General features: G+C 39.5%; 3 protein-coding genes across 3 annotated transcripts; all 3 read left to right on the top strand.

Moving 5' to 3' along the window:
• The first annotated feature begins 1,594 nt into the window (after positions 1 to 1,594).
• On the top strand, positions 1,595 to 23,791 carry LOC147311942 (collagen alpha-3(VI) chain-like). The gene is made up of 13 exons (XM_086267943.1): positions 1,595 to 1,879; positions 9,333 to 9,447; positions 9,823 to 10,455; positions 11,943 to 12,539; positions 14,354 to 14,947; positions 15,775 to 16,398; positions 16,498 to 17,085; positions 18,275 to 18,856; positions 19,435 to 20,028; positions 20,119 to 20,712; positions 20,977 to 22,254; positions 22,371 to 22,967; positions 23,144 to 23,791. Exons 2-13 carry the CDS (start codon positions 9,357 to 9,359, stop codon positions 23,767 to 23,769), a joined length of 7,398 nt encoding a protein of 2,465 aa, XP_086124069.1. The 5' UTR covers positions 1,595 to 1,879; positions 9,333 to 9,356; the 3' UTR covers positions 23,770 to 23,791.
• A 232-nt stretch (positions 23,792 to 24,023) lies between these two features.
• LOC147311941 (collagen alpha-3(VI) chain-like) lies at positions 24,024 to 25,516 on the top strand. Its single transcript, XM_086267911.1, has 2 exons — positions 24,024 to 24,546; positions 24,797 to 25,516. Exons 1-2 carry the CDS (start codon positions 24,024 to 24,026, stop codon positions 25,468 to 25,470), a joined length of 1,197 nt encoding a protein of 398 aa, XP_086124037.1. The 3' UTR covers positions 25,471 to 25,516.
• A 69-nt stretch (positions 25,517 to 25,585) lies between these two features.
• Positions 25,586 to 27,267, top strand: LOC147311940 (collagen alpha-3(VI) chain-like). Its single transcript, XM_086267931.1, has 2 exons — positions 25,586 to 26,244; positions 26,465 to 27,267. The coding sequence occupies exons 1-2, from the start codon at positions 25,722 to 25,724 to the stop codon at positions 27,103 to 27,105; spliced, it is 1,164 nt and encodes a 387-aa protein (XP_086124057.1). The 5' UTR covers positions 25,586 to 25,721; the 3' UTR covers positions 27,106 to 27,267.
• Positions 27,268 to 27,388: the final 121 nt, after the last annotated feature.

Raw genomic sequence — 27,388 nt, 5'->3', positions numbered from 1 at the left:
TTGGAATTCAAATATTTCATCCAACTCTAGCGACTCCAGGATCATGCTATCTACAGCAGTAACAAGTAATAGGTTTATTTGGTAAATGTGCTGTTAAACATGCATTTTAGCACAGAAAAGACACAAATGAGAGACATTCATGTTATTCATATGTTTTGAGCTTTATTCTCTTCTTCTTCTCCTCAAGAAAAATATATCTCTTCAGCTGCTAAATGGCTAAATGCCCCAGTGTGTTTGCCAGCTAGTTGCTAACTGTGTCCGCTTGAGATACACAGCATTTATTTTAAGGAATTTGTTGCAAAGGTTTTCTATTGTGAATTAGCAGGAACACAGTTGACGGCTAGAAAAATATTAAGTTAGCTAAAATGCTAACATGATCATGATCAACTGAGAAATCTCTAACTAGACCTCCTGTTTACGCCTTGAGTAAAAATGTTCCGTACTTCCTCTCAAGGCTTACTAACTTGTGGCAGTTTAGTGGAAAAGTCCTTTATATGTCTCTTCGTCCTGTATATGTTAGGTACTAACATGATACAAGAAGAAGCAAACAGGCTGCTTGCTGATAAAATACCAGTGTACTTTGTAGCTGGACAGGCACGGCACAATGATGTTTTAAAAGAATTTCAAAAAAATACATATGGCATGGCTCTGTATGTGCTAATTTAGCTTTCTAACTACTTGTGCCTGCACAAGTTTTTGTTATAAGGTATGTTTCTATACTTTTCCACTGATTCTGGAGAAACCAGCTTCATGCATCTGCTGTAACTTGCATGCTAAAAAAAAAAAAAGATGAAGGAGAGAAAAATGCAAACAGGCTACATGCACATCCAGCAGAAACAAGTACCAACATTGTTTATGTGGATGTTCATTTTTTAGCTCCTTCTCTCAGTTTTCCAGCGTGAAATACATCCTGTGACACAGTGGTTACACAAATGAACTCATAAGCAGTGTCATTATGCGTGGCTTCATGGCTGATTTTAGTTTGTTGCTGCAGAGCAATAAAATGTATTAGCAGGATTCAAATTTTTAGTGTGCGCCAGTGCACTGTCCTGACTGTGCTTTATGTTTACTGGTGAGCTAGTGAAACTTAATGGCCAGCGCACACAGTGCATTTCATCAGCTGTCTAGACAGTAGAAAATGACATAGCTTCTAATAAGTCATTGACAATACTAGATTGATTGGTGGAAGCTAGTTAAACTGCATTGTGCTTTTACTTGAGTCACTTGAGTCCAACATCAAAAGGAGGATGCATTGACAATTCGAAATCTCAAAATCAAATGAACACCAAGTTAGCTGACATGGCAAAGGCTTGAAAAAAGGGGCTTTGCAGAGATAGAGGAAGAAATGACAATATGTAGGAAAAGGTAAAGAGAAAAGCCCACTCCAGATGTGTGACATCATCCTCCCCGCTGCTTCCATCCAGACCAAACAGGGCCATGTGTCTGGTTTTCATTTACTTCTTTTCTCCCCCTCTTCTCTTCTCTCCTCTCCCTCCTTTTTTTCTTCTTTTTTTAGAGAAAGTGGGCGGAGGAAGAGAGATGGCAGAACTCCAGGAGTTTAGAAGTTTGTCCCATCTCAGCCTTGAACTCAGCACCACAGCTCCTCTGGTTTGAGACCGGGAGGGTGCCTGTCTCTTTCTTTCTCAACCATTTCCCCTCTTCATTCACGACCTCTCTCTGTCTCTCTCTCTGCATCTCTTATCAGTGGCCTTATTACTGCTTTGCTCAGCTACCTTCCTTCGGGGGGTGCTGGAAAAGCCAGCGAAGGGAATTTACCAGGAGGATAATGCCCAGTAGTCTAGTTCTCAGTCGTTTTACATAACTGATATCATTTTTCCTCAAAAACGAATCCAGTGGAGTACAGCTACTTCAGCTCAGGGTAAGTTTTGAATGTGCCGGTGGTGTTGTTGCAGAAAAAGTTTGCATGCTCGCTCAATTTCACTTTTACTTTAAGTTTGACCTCAGTTGCACTTTACATGATTATATATAGTGCATTGACCATAGCATAGTTTCAAGTCAGAACATGTAAAGTCATGATGGGTGAGATAATAGGAGGTTTGTGCAAGACTTTCTGGCATCTACCTCATAAATATCAAACAGCATGCTTTTAGCACTAACACTGAAACCTATACTTTAGTGGTGAGAGTGCTGTGAGGGCAAGAGGTGAGCCGCAGTTAGGGTGAAGGAGGAGACCTCAGCAATGTAGTGAATGATACATGTGAGTGGAGAGAGAAGCATGTTTGCCCCTTCTGTTAAAACTTTGTCTTCTGTGTGACTTTTTTGTCTTTGCTTTATAAATGTCAAATAAATATGTGGTGTAAAATCCCAGAGATGCTACATAAGGTCTTGAAAAATAAGGCATTACTTTGCACCATATGATATACAATTATCCTTTAAGCAAGTAAAACCACAAGCACCATGCTTTGCGATTTCACTAAATAACTAATATCAAGATGTGAGGACTACTGTTTTTGTCTTTGAGGATAGAACAGGATAATTTGTTCCATTAGATCGAATGGGGATTCTTATAGTAACCAAATTTTAAAGTCTCCCCACCCACATGAGAGCTCTAATGAAGAATAGTCGAATGGCTAGATGTTTCCGCTGCAGCCCAATACCACACCCTCCCTGAAACCAGTGCACAAGTGGAAAAGTGTGAACTAAGTGTTCCATGCTTCTGGCCAGATGCACCAGGAGAGCCAAAAGAGGGCTAGTCTATTGGTGGGTGGATGAGAGGTGGTGCTGGTGGTGGTAGAAGGGGGAGCTGCAGGGTTTAGTTGACCAGGTGTGAGTCATTAATCTTCCATTTCTCCTGTACGACTGTCCAAGCGGAGATGGAGGAGTTCAGCAGTGTTTCAGTGTATCCATGTGGGATTTGATGAATTAACTTGTCATATTCTTCTGAATCCAAACGTAATGAGAATGCACTGGAAAAATGATCATGAGTAATTCTCATGAGCTACTGTTCCACGTACTTGTGTGTTTTGCGTGTAAACCCGTTGCTGTGATACAGAGAGGAAGAGCTTGGTCGCGATTCAAATATGCTAGAGGAAACTTGGTGTGCGCTCCAGATTTGGTTTTATGTGTTTGAATTTTTTTTCGACGTGATTTACTACCAGCATTACGACAGTGCTGCAGCTCCCTTTGTAAGCTGGTATCAAAACCTTTATTGGCAGTGGTGCATCGGGACGATTCTTAACAAAAGGGATTTTTAGATATACAGAATAAATCACGATTAATGTGTTTTATAGCTGCTCTGCTCTCTCCAGCTTTTGTCTCTTTTTTTCCGTGATGCAGTGCAGATGTTTGGAAAGTTGGAAGAGTTTTCAGAATGCTCTAGTCTCAGGGATTTAGTACCCCAATCTTCTCTTTTTAAGAAGGCAACCATGAATAATTGTAAGAAATCTGAAGCATATTCTGGTTGGTGAAAGCACGTTTGAGTGGCTGCAAGCGTGCAGACAGATTAATTATAGTGCAATCACTTGCACAGGTCAGCTTAAAGGTATATCAGAAGGAAATCAGGCTTTAAAACAGACCTTTTCCTTGGCTACAAGTTGATCCAGCGTGTGCATCTCTCTCGTCTTTACCAATGCTACAGGAGTGTCAGGTTTAATATGTGAACAGGCTCAGATCGAGCACACATCTGCCAGGTGTCAGACGGTCTAACACACACCAGCTGTGTAGAACTGCCTGTTCAGCCAGCCTCCCCCTCCCGCCTTTTTAACTTCATCATTGATCTTCCTCTCATCTGCTCCACACATGTCACATTGCATCCTTACAGCTGAGGGGTGGCGTGCGGTTGGATGTGCAGGTCCTCACAGATGCAGGATTGACTTTTACATGCTGGAGCACAAAGTCACAAGTGATATTTGTTCACCAGCGAGTGGCGGTGTAGCACCACCTCACGATCAGAACACTTGTAAGAATCTCATGCCTTGTGATTTCACTTATCTGATATAAAAGATACATCTTGTGCATAGAGAGCAGGCCTTAAAAACGGATTTGTGGGGATTGGCAGTGGCATTAAATGTAACAATAAAAGAAAGATATAAAAGTGTAGATGCTGGTTCAGCCTTTATTATGACTCATTAAAGTGTGGATTTCTCATTAAAGTTTCCTGTTAGGTGGATTTTATCCTCTATTTGCTTATTTAAACTAACAGTTAGAATGTTCCCCCTCTTCTCCAGCAGTGCACGTGTAGATTTATAGTTAATGACTCAATTATATTAAAGTAAATTAATGGAAACCATTAGCTAGTATGATGGAGCAAATATAACAACATCTTGTTTATACAGTGAGATGAAAGATCATATGTGGCTCCCAGTAGTTGAGGTGATGTAAGAAGACATGCTACTGCCATTGACACTGGCTCACTTTTATTTTAAAGTTAGGATAGTATTGTATTTCAAAGTAAAAGACTTAATGTCCCAAATATACCTGTAAGGGCTAAATGCCAACTGTGTTATATAAATGCAGCTCTTTCATCAACATTAATTTTAATAGTTTAATTTGAACACAGGGCCTTAAATTTGTATACTTCAGGCCAGGTTCACTGTTTAACACACGGGTTTTTAAAATCTGTAATCGTTGAGTGTTTAGTGCTTGGCTGGAGCAAAAACAAGCCATCATATGGTGAAAACCTATAGGTTAATATGATCCACATTGAGAATGTGTGTGTGGTGTACAAAAAATTAAACAGCATTAACTATACTTAAAGTGAGTAAAATAAAAGTGCTCATTATGTAGAAACATACAAATTACATTACAGAGTCACAGTTTTTATGATTTTAATGACATAGTTATTAAGTTAGTTATTTAGTTACTTTGTAGTTCTAACATATGACACCATAATACATTAGATTTATAATTCTAAATCTAAAATAATAAATTTGGCAGACACATGACCACTGACCATTTACATTAACTTGTCTGCCACTTAATCATTCATGTCAACATGATTGCCAGGGTGTCCAGATGAAGTGAATAACGCCTCTGTAACAGAGGCCTAAATACTGGTGGAAACAGTTTGTCCCAAATGGTTGTGAGTGGTGCTTGGAGTGTGATGGCATTTGCAGGGATAATGAAAGTCTCAGTAATGTAAGTCTACACTTGTCACTAGGGAAAAAGGTGTATTCCCTAACAGATTGGCAAAAACCTGCTTGGTCACTAGCTTATTTCACAGGTGGTAGTTTGAATAGCAGTGACAAACCTGTCTACAAAAACTGCCCGGGTATTTTCCGAGCTGCTGTAAAACTGAAAAGTGGAACACAAAGTGAAAATGGAGAATGTTCATCTTCAATGTAAAGAGTTGTGCCTCAGCGCTGTCAACATGTTTCAAAAGCCACAGCTTTTACTTTTAAGGCAAACCTTTTCCATTTCCAGTATGTGTCACACTTTTTCAAGTTTTACTACTGCTGGGCTCATAGTTGGAACTACAGGCAACTTTGGCAATCTGCTAGCAACCAATAATCACACAGGAGGTTTTTGGTACAGCACCTTCTTTCCAACTGATTTGAGTGAAATCCCAGTGTAAGCCAGGCTCTTCCAGGAACCACTGCCAACCAGGGGAGTACATGTTCCCCTAGCAGCAAATGGTTGCATCACATATGGCAGACAGCTATTGAGTAATGTGTACATGACATCAAGTGATGAACCTCACTATAGTACAAAGTACACATTTACATTGAAAATATGTTGGAATGTAAGTACAAAGCATTACTTGATAAAATACTTGTACTTTAAAACTTTCCATAATTTACTTAAGTTACCATACATAGTTATATTTCATTGTTGGTTTTATCCACACTCTCATCTAATGACATTGGTGGGTGGGGCACTATTATGAAGGAGTGGGTGCCACCCGATGTCCCCCCAATATATATGTGTGTGTGTGTGTGTGTGTGTGTGTGTGTGTGTGTGTGTGAGGACCAGCTGCGATTGTATTTACAGAGGGTTCGCAGGCACATTGCAGCACATATCTTCTGTAAATGTAAATCGACTGTATACACTGTGAAGTGGAGTGTTTCTGCTTGTGTAACTTAAAGCATGTGTTTTCAGTCTGACACTTCATGGTCGTGACTTGATCACAGACAAAGTGTTGATGTTGCATATTCACTGAAGTACACATACCGAGGTACACTAGATGATATAGGTAGTTGAATGACCTAAAATATCATAAACTTGCTAAAGTTAAAAATGTAAAAAGGCTAAACATCGGCGCCACCCAGTGGAAGCTGTGAAAAAAAGATATGTAATGGGCTACAAGCTACACAAAGATCAAAACAGCTATTGCAGTTACTGGCTCATTTCTATTCAAACACAACTTTAATGGTATTTTTAAAGATTCTATTCACATTAAACCCACAGAGAGATACTCTTCCAGTGTGTACTTCACAGTAGATTAAATGACAAAGAATAATGTGTGCTGATTTCAGTGGCTCACTGATGAGCCTTTTTGCACCTTTCCCTGTTTGTTCTTTGTGGCTTGGACGTTCCATTAGCGCTCTGTTGTTTGCTATCAAAACCTGGACCTGATGGTAGCATGCCAGAAACAAACTGTTCAGCTTGTTTTTAGAGATGAAGTGGGAAAAAATTGCAGCTTTAAGTTGCTAATTTTCTTCATGAATGCTCTGTCCCCCGTGCTGCCATTGTTTTGGTTGCTTCTATCAGTGAAAACAAGATTCTCCTGCCCTGCTATGTTTTCCTCTGCGGTGATGAGGGGAAGCCATAGTGTTCACACACTGGACGAGCCTGGCTGAACTCTTCAGAGCAGTGGTTTTTGTGTGACCCCAAATCACATGGGTGAACACAAACATCTGCCGCAGTGTCCAAGGCAGCTTAGATTTCCTTGAAATGAATGCTCTTACTGGTTTAAGCCCAATATGGAGAGTAACAGCATCTGGGGACTACGGGGATATTTTACACTTCCCTTATGTGGTTGATCTATATACTGTATATGTTTGTTTCATAAAGCAAACACTAATGCTGAAAATTTAAGGAATAACTCCAAACGTGGACTTTATGGGCACTATACACTGACCCTATAAATGTGATTGATATTATTTGTGTGACACAGCTCTGCAGCTGTTTTCAGTAGTTTTATTTCCTTCACCAGCATTCATCTGCAGGCCAACTTTTGAAAAGTTATGTTTTGTTTGCATTTGAAAGGTCATACTGGCTCACTTGTCTAAGATGGGAATACAAATACAGAGTTGTATGGTCATCTGCAAAACATGGCCTGCACAAACAGAGTGCACAGCAAAGTGTAAACACCATGACTCAGTGCCTGCAATTCTGCATAGAGTACAATGTGTTTAGACTTCATTATAGATTAAATCTACTGTAGCAGACATAGTACTTTTTTGGCTTTTTCTTCCAAGTCTAACACTAGTGCCTTGATGTAATTTAATGTTGTTTTTAAACACCTTGCCAGAAAATTCTTCTTTTGTGTTTTCATTTTCAATATCTACTAATTTTGGACCAAATAGTTGCTGCATAATCCACTTAAACTTACTAACATGCTTTTACCTGGCATTCAATTGACCACATGACATTTTTAAGATCAGATTTAAGGGCTCATGCATGGCATGGAAATCTAGAGGAGTTTCCATAACTTCAACAAGGCAGCTATATGCTGGCTCGCACAATAAAAATAAGCTAACAATAAAATATGGCATTAGCCAAGTTCCAGCTGACTAAAACAAACAAAAAAGAACAAGAAAAATGTAAAATACTGTAGAAAATGGCCCTATTGAGGGTGCTCATTCAAAATTAGATTTTTTGACAAAGACCACAGGATCAAGGTCAAACAATCCCTGGAGAAATTTGATATATATTACTTTATTATAAAAGGTGCTATATCTGCATTCTCCACCAGAGGTCAATTGTCTGTTTATTTAGCTTGCGTTTTGTGCACTGGAAAATACAAACTTTGTTGACATGAAAAAGACCTCCCCTTTTTATAAACTAAAGACATCTACCATAAACCCTTTATGATCCAAAATGTGACTTTTCTCACACCTAACCACCGAGTGCTGAGCTTTTAGCGCTTTTCCTAACAGGCTCTGATGCTATTAAAAAGACTGTTCTGGGTTTGGTTTAATATCCATCATTACCTTAATGAAGAAGAATTTATTGGTCAAAGGCCATGTGTGCCATTTCATTCGTAAGTATTAACCTTTTTGTTTTTGCATTCACTTCCTTGAGTTGAAATGCTTCTTGAGTGGTGAGTCATGCAGATGTTACAAGCATATGTTTATTTCCGCTCTGTCAGCTTCTTCTTAGATACGATTTTTGCACTTTGCTTTTATGCTCTTGGATCTTGAAAAGCTGTACAGACTTCTCTGTTCATGAAGGGCTTTGAATGAGTTGTGGGCTGGGATTTATGGGTTATGATGGTTATGGGAATGAATCATGTCAAAGACAAGTCCTCCACTGTGTGTGTGTGTGTGTGTGTGTGTGTGTGTGTGTGTGTGTGTGTGTGTGTGTGTGTGTGTGTGTGTGTGTGTGTGTTTTGCCTGTACCTGTAGATCTGTCTTTTCAGGCTCTTGATGGGTTGAGACCTTTCTTTGCGCTTAGGTCTCATAAGGTCCTAAGTGAACCATGTGTGACCTCTCTTTCATTTCCTGTGATGTTACCGCTCATCATAATGAAGGAAAATCTAACTAAGTAGAAAAAAAAGCACATCCTCTGTGAAACCAGACTTTCCAGTCTAATACCGCTTTTAAGAGCACATTATTTTTGTGAGCTGGAAAACTGAGTCCCTGCCAGGCAGAGTTTATTACTAAGGCACACTGGATGGTAATTTTCACAGGTGGTTTTGATCATCATCCCTCTCCACTCCGGCACATGCTGTAGCTCCTTCACTTACTGTGGAAATAGGTTGTCATGAATGTACATCAGTACACGCAAAAATGTACGCACAGTGCAATGAAAATAACTCATCGCAGAGTTATTCCCTTGGAAAGATAGCTTTGGAATGGGGAAATTAAAGAGGCAACATGACCACATTTTAGGCTACATTCAGCTAGTACAATGGGTGCATCTCCCACACACAGCATTCCACACACCAAAACTGGAACACAGATATTTTGAACCAGCTATTAGTGCAATTAATTGAACACTAAAGCATATTATTTGTCAACATTCTAGAAAAGCACCACCAGAGGTCCAGTTCAGGTACATGAATTTGCTGAGTTGAAGCCTAGCTAACAGTCACTGCCTAGAGTCACCTGTGCCCACTGACCATGTGTCAAAACCTCTTTTATGGTTATGGTTAATAAACTTTATATTCATGCTTTATAGCTCATATTTCGCTAATTCTGGTTTCACAGGTGCCTTCTTAGTTTCTTCTGAAGATGAGGAGTCATCATTTGCTACCGCTACGTGCTCTTCTGGTCGTCCTGCTTGCAGGACTTCTTCCTAAACTCGATGCCCAGGAAGATGAAGGTAAGTTTAACTAATTTAATCTCATTGCAGTCAGCAGCAGCACTCATTTTACAGATGATAGAACCGGGTCTCAATAAGCAAGTGTTTAAATATCAAATGCAAGCAAAGGGATTATAAAACTGTATTTGCATTTCTGACTTTTACATGTATTATGCTTTCAAGACTGAATGCAAACAGTTAACCTCAAAATGGGACATAAAACTTAGAATATAAAACCTCAAGAGATACTATAGTAGAGTAAGTCTGATACATTTGACACATTAAACATACATAAACAGACTGATGCTATCAAACTGAAGTACATTTATATTGTGCACTTTGTTAGCATCTTTTCACTGGTCTTTACTTTTGTCCTCCCAACACTCCCTTTGGAAGATTGTGCACAAGGTTTGGCAGCTGATATGTACTTTCTAGTGGATTCATCATGGAGTATGGGTCAAGAGAACTTTGAGCATGTCAGACACTTTCTGTACACCTTGATACAATCTCTGCACCAGGTCGGAGGAGAAAGGTTTAAATTTGCCCTTGTACAGTACAATAGCAGGCCTCACACTGAGTTCCAGCTCAACAGCTACAAAACTGCACAGGGAGTCCTGGCACACATCAAGGCTATGTCTTACCGTGGTGGGGGCACGCGGACTGGCTTGGGTTTGGATTTTCTGATACATACACATTTGACTGCTGCTTCGGGCAGCCGTGCTGCTGACGGAGTCGCCCAGGTGGTGGTGGTGCTAACAGACGGCCGCTCGCAGGATGATGTTGCCGAGCCAGCTCAAGTGCTGCGGATGGCAGGCGTGGAGATGTTTGCAGTTGGAGTTCAGGATGCAGTGGACTGGGAGCTCAGGGAGATGGCTAGCCAACCTCAAAGCACTCACGTTTTCAGTGTAGACACTTTCCCAGCCTTACAGAGTATAATTCAAGATTTAGTTGTGGGACTTTGTGATGCAGTGACCCAGTCAGGGGGGTTTCCTGTGGCAAATGAGGCCCCTGTGGCTGGAGGAGGGACAGGTAATGAAATGGGACCAGCGTCACTACCATACTAATGTCTACATGTGCAGAAAGAAGCTGCTGCACATGCGGCTGTGACTGGACCTTTTTATAATTAACATAACGATTTTTTTAACCACAGTAACCTTCCACTGTTCACCTGCAACATTAACACCACTTTTTTGATTTGTCTTTCAACATGTAATATACCTCTAATGCTTCAAAGATCACAGTACGATTTGCATGTGTTCACTTTACTGCATTAGGTGTTGTACCTGGTACTTTTGCAAAAGGTAGGTCTCTGATAGAGGCTGAAATGGCTTCTGTTATAATTCAACACGCCATTTTCAGAAGATCAGATCTTCCCCAGTGTCCTCTTCTAAAACCTTTGGAAGATAACAAGGTCTCTGGGACACTTTAAAAGCTTTTAAAGCCCCCGAAAATCAAACTGTGAGCTTTTAACAATAGCTAACCATGCACCACTGCTTATGTGTCCTGCACATGTGTGTTTGTCTTTTTTCAATCACAATGTCTATCTGTGTAAAATATGTGCAATATTCTGTTTTTGAAACAGTGATGAACCTGTCTGGAGACATCCTTGACCTGTAGAAGCACTTTGAGAATGTTTTTATCTTTAAATAGCCTAATCTATTTGCTGTCATAATTTAATGACATAAGAAAGGCGAACGGTAATGAAGAATGGTAATTTAAGATACTCAAATATCCAAAGGGTACATGTTCATTTCAAATGAAGCATTGCCATTATATGTGGTTTTGCTCTTTTTAAACAAAATCATACGTCTCAATGACTGCAAATATGCAGGCACCAAGGATGGTTCACAGGGTCATGACTGGTCACGTCATCTGAGGTCTGTAACAAGAGTCTGCATGGAGTGGTTGAACTCAGCGGAGCTCATACAAATGGGCATATTACATTATTTTTTAAATATTAAATATCATAAAAGATTATATCTCTTTATATATTTAATCATTTGTTTTCCTCTAGAATGGAAATTCTTAATGCATTATGCCCATCTGCAGATTTTCTTTTAGTTCTTTATGTTCCTAGATGCTCCAGATTTTAAATAGCAGATCATGTTCTGTCACAATTTATTCCCATAGAAAACTGTGAGATACATCCAACTCTAAGACCTAACATTGTCTCAAAACATATAGAAAAATGTATTTTTGTTCAGAAGACATGTAGATAAGAAAAAGTTTAAACACTGTGACTTTTCTGTACATAAATTCTAGTGTTACTGTAATTAGAATTGAATTCAAGTAAAAAAAAAAAAATCTATGGAGCAAAGTAATCGACAAATTACAGGACTTTAGGAAATCTCCTTGGTTCAGCCAACATGCAGTATGATGTTTTGCAGTGTTGTTGATTTATTCACTGAATGACACAGCTAGCACGAGTTCTTTGATTTATGTCTCTGTCTCAGATTCACTTATTTAACGCTTTCACAAGTTCCATTTTGTTTTGTTTTCTCTCTCTCTCCTTAAAGCACAAGACACAGCTGACCTAGTACTGTTAATTGATGGATCACAGAACATTGGAGCAGCAAACTTCCCCTATGTGCGTGAATTGGTTTTGAGAATCATTGAGCGCCTTGATGTGGGCAGGGACACTGTTCGGGTGGCCTTGGTCCTGTACAACAGCAGCCCAGAGATAAAGTTCTATCTAAATAGCTTTTACAGCAAATCATCACTCCTGGATGCTGTGAAAGCCCTCACCTACACAGGGGGCGATGAATCTAACCTGGGGGCTGCCTTGGAGGAAGTGGCCGAGAGCCTTTTAAGTGAAACATCTGGGGGCAGGGCTGACGAGGGTGTGCCCCAGATGTTGGTGGTTATCACTGCTGGGCCATCCACTGATGATACTGGTGCTGGTGACCGAGCTCTTAAGAGGGCCAGTGTTATCACATTCGGCGTGGCGATTGGTGACACTGCCACTGCAGATCTGGAAACAATTGCTACAGATATAAGTTTTGTCCAGTCAGCCTCTGATGTCAGAGAAGTTGCAAACATTGGTGACCAACTGCTTCCACTCATTAACGGGGTGATCCAGCGCATTATTATAGTTCAGAATGAGTTCACAGAAGGTATGTAACTTCTCAGTAAACCCTGGCGGGGCATTACGGTTGTGGAAGGGGACTTCATAATTCAATTGATATGTTATAGTGCACATGGTAGGTTAGTTTCTATATCCCTAATTTTAAGTTTATAACAGAAGTGGTAACACTTAGAAGTCTTATTACCATTTTAAAAATATTTGAAATTTGACTCCATTCCATTAACCCTCTCAAGGCAGACGTTGCCGATTTGCAACAGTTAAAAACTAACAACCTGATTACCCCACATACATATTTTATGAGGTTTTCTTTTACTCAGAAGTACCACTGCAGGACTTGGTTGTGCATTAGCAACAAAAAACTTAATTTGAGCCTGAGAGGGTTAACTTACATAAATGTTTGATGAAGATAAAGATGTCATTAGTACCAGACAGCCTAATAAGAAAAAGATATTTGTATGTAGGTCTGGTGCTTGTGTTTCCATAAAAGTTGGAATATGATGTCAATAAGAAGAAATCATTATAAAAACAGCATATCAAATGTTGAAACTGAGAACATTTTTGGAATTGATTGTATATATGTTTAGCTTGTCTTGTAGGTCAGTTTTTGTGAATTCAAGATTGGTAAATAATTTTATCTGCTCAGCAGTGGCCTTTTCTGTAATTGTTTTATTTCATAATGTTTTCAATTGAGTACAGGTCTGGACTGCAGGAAGGCCAGTTTAGCATCTAAGCTCTTTTACTACAAAGCTATGTTGCTGGAAAATATGTTCTCATTAAAAAGATTCAATGTAAGAGGCAACAATGTATGGGCAAATAGTAAGATTCTAATGTGTTTAAAACTTTTCACAAGTCTTATCAGCAGTTATTTTTCACTACAAAGGTAATCCACTGTTCCATTGTGATTTTGGCCCTCAACCTTTTTACACAAAATGTCTTTGGATTCTCAGAATATTTTAATATGTAATATTTAATACCTGTAGATTTTGAAATCCAAATTTTATTGTTTATTATTTCTTCAATTTTGTGTTCAGAAATTGTATTCTCAAATTGTGGAAGTGTTTATCACTGAGCAGTGAATGTCTCTAACTCTCTGGGATGCTATTTTATAATCATTTGATGCAACTTCTTTTCCCAGAGTGATTCTGGAAAAAAGAAAATCAAAATGATAATGTATTTTTCAATAAACAAATTTCTCAGTTTCAGTATCTGATAGGTTGTAATCATTGTAATTAAATGCAGAATTTAAGCTTTTAGCAGATAATCGAATTCCTTTTTAAATTACATTTTACAAAGAGTTACAGCTTTTTTTTTTTAGGTAACTAGGATGTATGTTGCTCAAAATGTGGTTTATTAGACAATATATATTTTTAACAATGGCATAAGATCATCTTAGTTAAATCAGTTAACAGAAAGAGCTTTGTGCATTTGTATTATTTATGCAGTTTAAATTGATTTTTAAAATCTGATAGTTTTAGCGTATTTAACTTATTTTCAAAGGAGCATGCACTCTAGCTGTACTTTGTAAAAATATAAAAATATATGGGTTTCAGGAAATAAAATAAATCACTTTATCACTTGATCTATAGCTGTTACAACATTTCTAACATTTTGTAAATTGTAATTGATGTCTATTAGAAGGCATCTGAATTTGTCCTACTTTTTTCCATGTCAGTAATACTTTACCCTCATGCCAAATAATTTAATGCAAATACAAAATATACATTTATTAACAGAATATATTTTCAGAGTTTTGTCAGCCAAAAACTTAGTCTTATAGACCGATTATTATAGCATCTAATATTCCCTCCTAACTGTAATGTTCTTTGTTGTTTCTTTTTCCAGTTATTCAGTCAAAAACAGTTGGAAATCGAGACATCATTTTCCTTATTGACGGTACAATGGGAACAGCAAACATTAACAATGTGCGGAATTTCATCAGAGAGTTTGTGGAAAGCATGCCAATTGGTCCAGATCAAGTTCAATTGGGTATTGCACAGTTTTCTGCTTCCCCGAGAGTTGAGATGGATCTCAACACCCATGGGACCAAGGAGAAAATCATTTCTGCTTTGAGTACTATCAAACCAAGACCAGCACAGGTAGTCAACATCGGAGCAGCCTTGAACTTTGTCCGGGAAAGAATGTTGCAGCCAGAGAAGGGCAGCCGTATTCAGCAGGGTGTACCCCAGCTTGTAATGTTGTTAACCAGCAAAAGATCCAGTGACAGCGTGGAAGAACCTGCAAGTGCCCTGAGGGAACTAGGTGTATTGACCTTGGCTGCAGGCGCAAAGGCAGCTGATGAGCAGCAGCTGAAGCAGATTGCCATTAGTGACGATGCTGTGTTCTACGACAAGGAGATACGACCACTGATTAGAACCAAGAAAGAGAAAATGATAAGTGCTCTTTCTACTTTAGCTGGAGGAGTACCCACCACAACAGGTAATGCTACATCTATATAGGTTGTTGAGCCCCTAAGTGCTTGAAATGAAGGCAACAGGACACCCTTTGGTTTGTGAAGAAATTTCGATCTCACCCAAGGGTCTTTTTCAGGTCAAAAACCTGTGGCGAGCCCGAGGTATTTAACCCATGGTGGGGTTATCCCCTTGGAATTGTTACTGATAGTCGTTAACCCACTCTACAATCATGTGAGCCACCGTGTCGATCAAAGAGTTGGTTCTTAATGTCACAGGGGAAAGTCCAGTCCAGTTTAAGAAATCAAAAACAAGTCTGGTTGCTTTCATTTCAAGTGGTCAGTAATGATTTGTCTTTCAGTGAAATTCAGGATAATTAGAAAGGGAAACCTAGGACTAAAATGAACTTTTGATAAATGTGATAGATAAGGAAAACTTTGAATAAATATGTGGAAAAACAACTAAAGCAAAAGTTTCCATTCAAAATTGAAAACTAGGACAATTCTGTGATTTGTGTGGAGTATAAACACAAGAGTCAGTTTCATGCCAGCTGAAAAATATAAATTGATCCTGAGTAAGTAGTTGTGTTAGTGACATTTTTAATGTTTAGTTGGCATTTTTTTCCCTACTTTGGTACTACGTCTTTGTGGTTTGAAATATTCTTCACTGTTATATTTGTAAATAATTGTTAAAAAAATACAAATTGAAGTAATAAATATTGGGCACTTTACATGTTAAATTCTTCATTTGCACAGAGAGAAATGTTGCAACAGTCAATGCGTCACTATTACTGAAAGCACATGTTCTTGGCATTACACAGAGAGTAATTAATACATTTTTTGTGCTTTTCTTCAGTGACGGAGGAAACCATAGTGGAGACTACAAAAATGGTCAGAGACATTGTCTTTCTTGTGGATGGCTCAAACTATGTTGGAAGCAGTAATTTGCCCTATGTGAGAGACTTTATGATCAATACGATCAACCAACTTGATGTAGGTCCTGACAGGGTCCAGATTGGTCTCCTGCAGTTTGCTGAGCGTCCAAAAATAGAATTTTACCTGAGCAACTACAGGACCAGGGAAGAGGTTGTAGAAAAAATCTCTCAACTCAGGCTGACCGGAGGCTCAGCTGTGAATACAGGAGCTGCCATGAATTATGCCCTGGACAACATGTTTCACTCATCAAGGGGGTCACGCAGAAGGCAAGGAGTCCAGCAGGTGTTGGTTCTGATCACAGGTGGTCCACCCCAAGATCAGCTTAAATCTGTGGCTGACAGGTTGGCTCTGGCTGGTGTTTTGACTTTCACCGTCAGTTCTGGACAAGCAGATGAGGCCCTACTCCAGAATGTTGCCTTTGTTCCAACTTTGGCTTTCCATGCAAGAAGCTTCTCTGGTTTACCAGGCCTTGCTGAACAAATCATGCCAGAGTTGGTAATAGTGGTTGGCGATACCGACGTGGCAGTATTCCAAGAGGAAACTGGTTAGTTTGGAATTTCTGTTTTCTTTGTCTAATAAAAATATGATCAACTGTATATCTGGCAAAACATAAATAAATGTGTATTGTATTTTTTTCCTTCAGTTGTTGGAGCTGAAAGAGATGTTGCTTTCCTCATTGATGGCACAGATCGAGTTCAAGCAGATTTTGCCTACATAAAGGATTTTATCATTAAAGTAATCGAACCACTTGACATTGGAGATGACAAGGTACGAGTTTCAGTGGTTCAACACAGTGAAAGGCCAACTCTAAGTTTTTACCTTAACACTTATAAAACCAAAGATGAAGTGATAAGAGCTGTCCAAGGACTCAGAGTGACTGGTGGACGTAGTTTAAACACAGGATCCGCTCTGAGATTCATGAAAGACACCATCCTGTCTGGCAGTTATGGTGGTCGTGCTGCACAAAATGTCCCTCAGTTTCTGATTGTTTTGACTGGAGGCCGATCTACGGATAATGTAAGGGAACCCGCTGGAGCACTGAAGACAGATGGAGTTGTACCGTTTGGTGTTGGTGTCAAGGACGCAGACCCAAAGCAGATTGAGGCCATCTCGCACAACCCTTCTTTTGCCTTCAACGTTAAGGAATTCAGTGAGCTCAGCACCATACCGCAAAGACTGAATAATTATGTGAGCCTACCAAGGGAAGAGTTAGAGGTCGTCCTACAGCAAGGTAAGATTATTTTTTTTCGGGTGTCCGGAACTCACAAAATCTGCAATTTTTGGTGCTTTATATCTCATCTAACTTATGTTAACCCCATTTTAATCTTAATTAGATTCTTATTGTTGTCTTAACACAAGATGATGCTGTAAAAATAAATATTGTGTTCCTAGTTGATGGCACTGATAACACTGGAAATGGATTGACAGACATTAAACACTTCATTAAAAACATAACAGAGAACCTTTATATCAGTGAGAACCAAGACAGACTGTCTGTGGTTCAGTTTGCAGATAACACTCAGGTCAGCTTTTATCTAAATTCTCACAAGACAAAGAATTACAATTTAAATGCGATAGACATTTTAAGGCACAAATGAGGGACATGCCATAATATTGGTGCAGCTCTACAGTTTGTGATGCATAGTGTCTTTACTTCCTCCATGGGTAGCAGAAGACTAAAAAGGAATCATCCAGATTTTAATTAAGTGGCAAACTGTCCACTGATAATGCAAGAAGCCCAGCTTTTCCTCTTAAAGAACATTACATTTTACATAACATTTTGGAGTGAGAGATGCCAAAATATCAGAGTTGGAAATGATTGCGCTCAAACCTAGTTTCACATATAAGGTTTCTGAATTACCCTCAGTCCAGTCACAACTTATTATTTCACTGAACAGACACAAAGACACTCAAGACAAAGCTGTCATGTCAGTGTATAAGCTAATATTATTTCATCAGGACAAGTTTTACTCCTTAGCACAGTTGCATTTTCTCATAAAACTAACATATCCCTAAACTCAAATGATTGATAAGATTTTATTTGGTGATTTTGGTAATTATTCACCCCATTATTTAAGCCATTTCTATTGTGTAAATTTCATGATTGTTCTCACTAAAAAGCCTATTCTAGCTGAAAAAGAAATAAATTTTGGTGTGTTTTTCGGTTTTATCTTTTCTTTCCAAGTGTCCATTTCACTTACTACTTTGAAGTCACTTGGAAGATCAGTCATTCAAATGTCTTATACATCTTTTTTGGTAAAAAGATGTTTTTCTTCCCACTTTTCAGAGCAATAGCTCACATCTTTACAGCTCAGTTTTTTCACTGAGCTTGACTTGCTCATGCTAATAAATATGCATGACTGTTAGAACATCTCAAATGCGTAATTCGCAAATCTTCTATCCATCCTTGTATCATCTAGTTGACACACGGAGGGACATAGTGTTTCTCCTTGATGGGTCAGATGACTCCAGAAATGGTCTCCCAGCTATTCGAGAGTTCGTCAGAAGAATGGTTGAAGAGTTGGACGTTGGCGAAGATAAGGTTCGAGTGGGCGTTATACTGTATAGTGATGATGCCTCAATTTACTTCAACCTAATAACTCACAGATCCAAAAAAGCTATTATCTATGCTGTAAGAAGTCTTCGACATAAAGGAGGGAAATCTCGCAATACTGGAGCTGCTTTACAGTTTGTGCAAGACCATGTTTTCACAACTTCATCTGGGAGTAGACACCTGGAGGGAGTTCCTCAGATTCTTTTTTTGCTCACTGGGGGAAAATCCAAAGATGATGTTTCCAGAGCTGCATTTGGACTAAAGCAAATCGGTGTTATGTCTTTTGCAATTGGAATGAAAAATGCTGGACAAGAGGAACTTCAAAAAATTGCCTTCTCCTCCAGATATGTTTTCAACTTGCCTTTCTTTGCTGAAATTTTGTCCATTCAGCCAGATTTAGTAGCATTTGTCCAGACAGAAATATCAGCTAAGCCTGCTACTGTTGTAGGTAAGAAACAAATGTAATATATAATTTAAATTTAAACTGACTCGCTGTTTCTGTTCTTGCTCATTTGGTCTTTCTTAATTTCAAATGTGATGAAACTGAATTATTTTCTGAAGAATGTCATTGATTCAGTTTCACATTTGTTAAATTCTCTTCACTGGCCAGACACATCTTACGTGTTACTTGCTTCTTGGTTGGCTGCCATCCTTTTTTTTTCTTGTACTCCAGAGAGCTTTTCTTTCTTTTCTTAAGCTCTCCCTTGAGCCAGTGATAATCACATCATTGACTGAAAATATGTTCTTTTGAACAAAAGAACTTGTTTGGCTTTAATCTATCTTTCATGCGTGAAAGATGAATATGCTACTTAGCTTGTAATTTCTCAATATCTTTCTTTGTTAGCCAGTTTTCCTACAAATTGTTGCATCTAACACATCGTTTAAAACAATAATTCTTTGAATTTCATTACCAGTTTTAGTATATTTGCCAACAACATAATGGCTAATTATTGCACTACAGTACATTTTGGCTTATGTTTATGTTTGACTGCTAAACGAGGTTTTCATATTCTTTCTCTGAATTAGAATCTCCTCAAAGAGACATAGTATTCCTTTTGGATGGATCGGATAATACACAAAGTGACTTCCCAGCAATAAGGAGTTTTGTGGAACAAATGGTAGAAACACTCACAGTTGATGAGAACAGAGATCGTATTTCTGTGGTTCAGTATAGCGGAGATCCACAGACACATTTCAATTTGAACACCTACATGGCAAAACAAGATGTTCTCGGTGCAATCCAACGTTTGAACCACAAAGGAGGCATATCCCTCAACACTGGGGTAGCTCTTGACTATGTAAGAAAAAATGCTTTTGCCGAGTCCTCAGGTAGTCGGCATCAACAAGGTGTCCCTCAGATATTGATTCTGCTGAGCGATGGAAGATCTCAAGATGATGTTGCAAGTGCTGCTGCTGCTCTAAAACAGGAAAAAATTGTTCCAGTCTGTGTGGGTACCAGTAATGCAAACATACTTGAGCTCCAAATGATTGCACATGACCCTTCCTATGCCTTCTCCATAACTCAATTTGATGATATTGAGAGAATGAATGATCAACTTGTGTCACTTCTAAAAAGGGTTCCTCGGCAGCAGCCAAGACAAAAATCACAAAGTCCTTTAGGTAAGGCTTTTTATTGATGTTTTCATGGTCTATCTGTCTTATAATGCTTAACTCTAACTTAGCATCATCATTTCTGTCAAGATCCTGCAGGTCAAAATGAACCCATTCAACGTGATATTGTGTTTTTACTGGATTCCTCTGATAAAATGCAGAAAACCTTCAATGCTGTTCTTGGCTTTGTTGGAAGAATCATGGAGACACTCAGTGTGGACAAAAACAAAGATCGTGTTTCAGTAGTGCAGTACAGCAGAGAACCTTCTGTTGATTTTCTCCTAAATACATACAACACAAAGCAAGATGTTGCTGACAGTTTGCGAAGGTTGAGGCATAAAGGAGGTGAACCCCTCAATACTGGTGCAGCCCTGCAGTATGTCAAGGATAATGTTTTAACAGCTTCCTCTGGAAGTAGGCACCAGCAAGGTGTCCCCCAGATTTTGATTCTTTTAATTGGTGGACGTTCCAGTGATGATGTCAGAAATGCTGCTGAAAACTTGAATGAAATGGGTGTAACAACTTTTGTGGTTGGAATAGATCATGCAGACACCCTTGAGATTCAGTCTATTGCACAAAAATCAGACCGTGCTTTCCATGCAGCAGATATCAATAATCTATCAGATATTGAACAACTAATCATTTCTACCATGAAGGAGATTAAAAACCCTGCCATCAAACCACCATCGCACGGTAAGGTTGTAATGGTTAGCTCTTACACTGGGCGCGCGACTTAATGGATTGTCAGATTGTTGCAGACATGAAATCCCTTATTTTCGGTGAACGATAGATGATGAACTCCTTCACACTCAAATCTTTTGCTTGACAGAATCCTTTGCTTGATTAGTTGTAATTGAAGCACAAGCTGTGTATGCAGGATAAATGCATATTTACAAGAACAATTTTATTTTTCAATGTCATCATCAACCAGTTTGTTCAAATTCCTCTTGATTACAGATCCCAACGGAAGAGACATTGTTTTTTTGCTTGATGGTTCTGATGATTCTCAGCAAAAATTCCCAGATATTATTGACTTTGTAAAGAGGATAACAAAGCATCTAAACGTCGATATAAACAAAGATCGCATGGCTGTGGTCCAGTACAGTGACACTGCAGAGATTAATTTTAACTTGAGTCGTTATTCAACAAAGAATGATATTCTTAAAGCAGTAAATGGTCTGAGACACAAAGGGGGTTATCCTCACAACATTGGAGCTGCTCTCCAGTACTTGAAGGAACATGTATATACCCCTATGTCTGGTAGTAGACGTCAGGAGGGAATTCCACAGATACTCATACTACTGATTGGTGGACGATCTGCAGATGACATAAGAACCCCAGCCAGAATGATGAAGCAAATTGGTGCCATTTCAGTTGTAATTGGGACATCTGATGCTGACACTCTAGAGCTACAGACAATAGCTCATGAACCCAAGTACGCGCTCCCAGTTGCTGAATATGGACAACTTCCTAGTGTTCAGGAAGATGTGTTGGCATTGATAAGAGAGGCTTTGCACCATGTAGAACAAATTGCTCCCACAGCAGGTCTCGGTAAGAATCAATGTTTTCATTATCTAGTAAAGAAGAGAGTTTGGAGGATTTTCAGAAACCGTCATTGTCACATTCTGTTTACATTTTTTTTTTTTTTTGCAGATTCTAAGAAAAATGATGTAGTGTTTCTCATTGATGGATCATATGACTCACTGAATGGTTTTGAAGAAATACGAAGCTTTATTGAAAAAACTGTGGAAAGTTTAAATTTGGGCAATGATAGAGACCAAGTGGCTGTTGTTCAGTACAGTCGTGATGCCACTGTTAATTTTTACTTGAATTCTTATTCTTCCAAGAATGATGTGCTCAATTCCATAAGAACAATGAGACATAAATTTGGAAGACCACTGAACATTGGAAAAGCACTGGAGTTTGTCAGAGACAACGTCTTTTCTGCTTCAGTTGGAGGCAGACGTGCAGACTTGGTCCCTCAGTATCTGTATGTTTTTAGTGGTGGAAGATCTGGAGATGATGTCAGAGGACCAGCACAATCACTCAAAGACAATGGCATCAAAACCTTTAGTATTGGAACGGAGAATGCTGATACTTTGGAAATGCAAACTATCTCCTATACACCAGCACATTATTTTTATGTTACAAACTATAATAATCTACAAAGCTTAGATCCATCAGTGGAAGCCATGTTGAGGGGCACTAAAGAAACAACTGAATTTTCAACTATTGGTAAGAGTAACAACAATTTATAATAGCTTCCTTCTGGACATGATTGCATATCATGATTATCGTTTAGGTTATATGTAAGAGGTAAATGTTGTAAAATATTTCATAACCCATTTCAGATACATCTGTGACAGCAGAAACAGGATTCCAGAGTGCTGATATTGTTTTTCTTCTTGATGGATCTGATGATATGCAACCAAGTGAACAACAAGCTTTGGAATTTGTCAGAGAGTTTGTCAAGCAAATAGAAATTGGGCCAAGAAAAGCACAAGTTGCTTTAATCCAGTACAGCACAGAGCCCACAACTGAGTTTCTTCTAAACAAATACTTAATGAAAGATGATATCATTAATCATTTGGACAACATGAAACTGAAAGGAGGGTCCACTGTGAACATTGGTGTAGCCCTTGATTATGTGAAAAATAATGTCTTCACTGCTTCATCTGGAAGCAGAGCACTGCATGCAGTCCCACAGATACTGATACTCTTCAGTGGAAGAAATTCAAATGATGAAATCTTAGGTCCATTAGAAAGGCTCCGAAATGTGGGAATTGTTCTTTTTGGCATTGGTGTGAATAATGCTGATAGGTTTGAGATGGAACAATTAGCTCCTACAGCAATGTATTTTATAAAGAATACTTCTGACTTTCCTCATGTGAGAGAGCAGTTGCTGTCTGTCATATCCTCTCTCAAAAGTACTATCACACCTCATGTGGGTAAGTGAAAATAACATTTGATGATATGAAGTTTGATTAAACAAATATCTCATTTAATATTATTTAAATACAAACCTTGTAAACCTCATGCTGAAGTGTCTTCAACAGTAATTTGATGACTGTTGAATTGGTTAGAAACAACATTTAGACATTTACATGATTTTGAATTTTTTTAGGTTCAAGCTCCAGCATAAAACGAAATATTGTATTTCTCATTGATGGATCTGATGATGTCAGGATGAGTTTCAGTGCCATACGTGAATTTGTTGCCAAAATGGTTGCGAGCTTTGACCTGGACCAAAGAAAAGATAAAGTTGCAGTTGTGCAGTATAGCAACAATGCTGAACTTAACTTTAATCTGGATACTTACAAAACAAAAGCTGATGTCCTAAAGCACATTACAAGTCTTAAACCCAAAGGTGGAAGGCCACAGTATATTGGGGCAGGACTGCAATTTGTGAAGGATAATGTCTTTGTTCCAAATGCTGGAAGTCGACAAGATGAAGGAGTCAAACAAATACTTATTGTATTGGCTGGTGGAAGATCAAGAGATTCTCCAAGAGGACCAGCAAGTATGCTTAAAACAGCAGGTGTCACTACATTTGCAATTGGATCAAGAATGTCCAATTCAGCTGAGATGGAAATGATTTCATCAAACCCAAATTTCAAATACTCAGTCCCAGACTTTGTAAATCTGCCTCGAATTCAGGAAAGTTTGAAGAGTCACTTTACTAAAATGGCAGTTGAAGGGGAAACAATGGGAGGTAAGAATTTAAATGATTTGTCAAATTTAATACGTTAATTTTAATATGTAGATTTTATTCAAGTGAATTAGAGGTGAGTAAAAATTAATCAGCAACTGTATTTCTAATTAAAGAAGAAAAAAAGAAAACAATGAGTGTGAGTTGAATAAATGGCTTTATGTTGAAGAACATTTGACAGGCCAAGATAAACATGTTGAAAACTTTATATCCCTTAGTGGTCAGACAGCCAGCAGGAAGGGATGTGGTGTTTTTGCTGGATGGATCTGATGCTACTAGAAGTGGATTCCCAGCTATGAGAGACTTTGTCCAAAAACAAGTAGACACACTCAGTGTGGATGATGGCAAAGACCGTGTGTCGGTTGTTCAGTACAGCAGCGATCCAGCCGTCCAGTTCTATCTGAACACGTACACCACAAAAAGAGAGGTCCTTGACAGTGTCAGAGGTTTGAGGCACAAAGGCGGACGACCCCTCAACACTGGAGCAGCTCTCCGGTACTTGAGGGATAACGTCTTCACGGCCTCTGCCGGAAGCAGGCGGCCCTCAGGAGTTCCGCAGGTCCTAATATTGATCACTGGTGGAAGATCATTTGACAGTATTGATGAACCAGCCTCTGCTCTCAAACAGCTGGGTGTCTTGACCATTGCAATTGGAACCCGAGGCTCTGACCCCAGAGAACTTCAGACCATAACTGGCGAGCCCAGTCATGCTGTATCTGTGTCTGAGTTCACTGACCTTCCCAATGTTCAAGAACAGCTCTCTTCTGTAATGAGCACAGTGCCAATGAGGGTCACACCTTTGACCCCAACAGTAACTGGTAAGAACATGACCCATCTTCAAAGTCCAGTATCATTGTAGGAAACAGTGTGAAAAGAAATCATTTGGTTTTGCTGTGTTTAATCAGCCAGTGGATTGTTTTTCCTTTTTTTTTGTTCTGTTTTCGTTTTTGTTTTTTTTATAAAATAGTTGTGGTTGTAAAGAAAGAGTTCACTTTTACCATGGTGCTTTTTAGCTGCAAAATATTTGATTGACCAAGTTAAACATATGGTAAATCTCATGTCTCTTAGTGGTCAGACAGCCAGCAGGAAGGGATGTGGTGTTTTTGCTGGATGGATCTGATGCTACTAGAAGTGGATTCCCAGCTATGAGAGACTTTGTCCAAAAACAAGTAGACACACTCAGTGTGGATGATGGCAAAGACCGTGTGTCGGTTGTTCAGTACAGCAGCGATCCAGCCGTCCAGTTCTATCTGAACACGTACACCACAAAAAGAGAGGTCCTTGACAGTGTCAGAGGTTTGAGGCACAAAGGCGGACGACCCCTCAACACTGGAGCAGCTCTCCGGTACTTGAGGGATAACGTCTTCACGGCCTCTGCCGGAAGCAGGCGGCCATCAGGAGTTCCGCAGGTCCTAATATTGATCACTGGTGGAAGATCATTTGACAGTATTGATGAACCAGCCTCTGCTCTCAAACAGCTGGGTGTCTTGACCATTGCAATTGGAACCCGAGGCTCTGACCCCAGAGAACTTCAGACCATAACTGGCGAGCCCAGTTATGCTCTATCTGTGTCTGAACTTACTGACCTACCCAAAGTGCAACAGCAACTTGAGTCCTCTGTGGAAGCTGCAGTTTTTGAAGTCACCCCAGAATTACCAACCGTAATTGGTACGTTGTCAGACACATCCTGTTGCTTGCTCCAAAAGTTATTAATTTTAGCTACAGTGAGGAAAAGCAAATAAATGAATGTGATGTGTGTATAGGTTTTTTGTGCATTTCAAACCAGTTGGTAGCATGCTGTGGTCTTTCTAAAACAGAAGTAGGCCAGGCTAGTGTTGTTAAAATATTAGTGTGCCAGTGAAAGATAATCTCACAAGCTTTGTGAAAGGTTTTCATTTTTTTGTCCTACTGTCTTTTCTCAGCTTCACGTGACAGAAAAGATATTGTATTCCTTCTGGATGGTTCTGATGGCACAAGGAATGGCTTTCCTGCCATGCGTGATTTTGTAGAGAGAGTGGTGGAGAAAATCAATGTGGGAGAAAACAAAGACCATGTCTCTGTGGTCCAGTACAGCAGAGAACCAGAGGTCCATTTCTATCTGAACACATATACCACAAGGGAGGATGTGGTGGACTCGGTCAGAGGGCTTAGACACAGAGGAGGAAGACCCCTAAACACTGGGGCAGCTCTCCAATACGTCAGAGACAACGTCTTTACAAACTCCTCTGGAAGTAGACGCCTGCAGGGTGTCCCACAGATATTGATCTTACTAACTGGGGGAAGGTCTTTTGACAATGTAGATAGCCCAGCCTCAGCTCTCAAACAGCAGGGCATTTATGTGATTGGCATTGGAACTAGGACCTCAGATGCTAGAGAGCTGCAGAAACTATCATATGAGCCCAGTTATGCTCTGTCAGTGTCCGAGTTCACTGACCTTCCCAGTGTCCAAGAACAGCTCTCTTCTGTAATGAGCAAAGTGATAGTGAGGGCCACGCCCATGACACCAACAGTGACCGGTAAGAACGTGACTCCTTTGTAATCTCCAGTATCATGGTAGGAAACAGTGTGAAAAGAAACCAAATGTGATTTGCTGTGTTCAGTTAGCTAGTGGATTGTGTTTTTTTTTTTTAAATAGTTGTACTTGCGAAGAAAGAGTTCAATTTCAAGATGTTTCTCTTTAGCTGCAAAATATTTGATTGACCAAGTTAAACATATGGTAAATCTCATGTCTCTTAGTGGTCAGACAGCCAGCAGGAAGGGATGTGGTGTTTTTGCTGGATGGATCTGATGCTACTAGAAGTGGATTCCCAGCTATGAGAGACTTTGTCCAAAAACAAGTAGACACACTCAGTGTGGATGATGGCAAAGACCGTGTGTCGGTTGTTCAGTACAGCAGCGATCCAGCCGTCCAGTTCTATCTGAACACGTACACCACAAAAAGAGAGGTCCTTGACAGTGTCAGAGGTTTGAGGCACAAAGGCGGACGACCCCTCAACACTGGAGCAGCTCTCCGGTACTTGAGGGATAACGTCTTCACGGCCTCTGCCGGAAGCAGGCGGCCCTCAGGAGTTCCGCAGGTCCTAATATTGATCACTGGTGGAAGATCATTTGACAGTATTGATGAACCAGCCTCTGCTCTCAAACAGCTGGGTGTCTTGACCATTGCAATTGGAACCCGAGGCTCTGACCCCAGAGAACTTCAGACCATAACTGGCGAGCCCAGTCATGCTGTATCTGTGTCTGAGTTCACTGACCTTCCCAATGTTCAAGAACAGCTCTCTTCTGTAATGAGCACAGTGCCAATGAGGGTCACACCTTTGACCCCAACAGTAACTGGTAAGAACATGACCCATCTTCAAAGTCCAGTATCATTGTAGGAAACAGTGTGAAAAGAAATCATTTGGTTTTGCTGTGTTTAATCAGCCAGTGGATTGTTTTTCCTTTTTTTTTGTTCTGTTTTCGTTTTTGTTTTTTTTATAAAATAGTTGTGGTTGTAAAGAAAGAGTTCACTTTTACCATGGTGCTTTTTAGCTGCAAAATATTTGATTGACCAAGTTAAACATATGGTAAATCTCATGTCTCTTAGTGGTCAGACAGCCAGCAGGAAGGGATGTGGTGTTTTTGCTGGATGGATCTGATGCTACTAGAAGTGGATTCCCA

This window comes from Aulonocara sp. 'chitande type north' Nkhata Bay, linkage group LG16, assembly GCF_057382095.1.
Source record: "Aulonocara sp. 'chitande type north' Nkhata Bay isolate Kocher_YH1m ecotype deep benthic linkage group LG16, A_spYH_male_GT1.1, whole genome shotgun sequence".
In the NCBI taxonomy this organism is placed as follows: domain Eukaryota; kingdom Metazoa; phylum Chordata; class Actinopteri; order Cichliformes; family Cichlidae; genus Aulonocara; species Aulonocara sp. 'chitande type north' Nkhata Bay.
Note: the sequence above shows the minus strand (reverse complement) of the source record. Positions and strands in the feature narration are given on the sequence as shown.

Bases quoted from the DNA above. Each gene is read 5' to 3' on its own strand.
- LOC147311942 (XM_086267943.1), top strand. From the start codon at position 9,357: ATGAGGAGTCATCATTTGCTACCGCTACGTGCTCTTCTGGTCGTCCTG. The intron at 20,029-20,118 runs GTAAGGCTTTTT...AAGATCCTGCAG, and splicing joins AAAATCACAAAGTCCTTTAG to GTCAAAATGAACCCATTCAA. The intron at 22,255-22,370 runs GTAAGAGTAACA...AACCCATTTCAG, and splicing joins AACTGAATTTTCAACTATTG to ATACATCTGTGACAGCAGAA.
- LOC147311941 (XM_086267911.1), top strand. From the start codon at position 24,024: ATGAGAGACTTTGTCCAAAAACAAGTAGACACACTCAGTGTGGATGAT. The intron at 24,547-24,796 runs GTAAGAACATGA...CATGTCTCTTAG, and splicing joins TTTGACCCCAACAGTAACTG to TGGTCAGACAGCCAGCAGGA.
- LOC147311940 (XM_086267931.1), top strand. From the start codon at position 25,722: ATGCGTGATTTTGTAGAGAGAGTGGTGGAGAAAATCAATGTGGGAGAA. The intron at 26,245-26,464 runs GTAAGAACGTGA...CATGTCTCTTAG, and splicing joins CATGACACCAACAGTGACCG to TGGTCAGACAGCCAGCAGGA.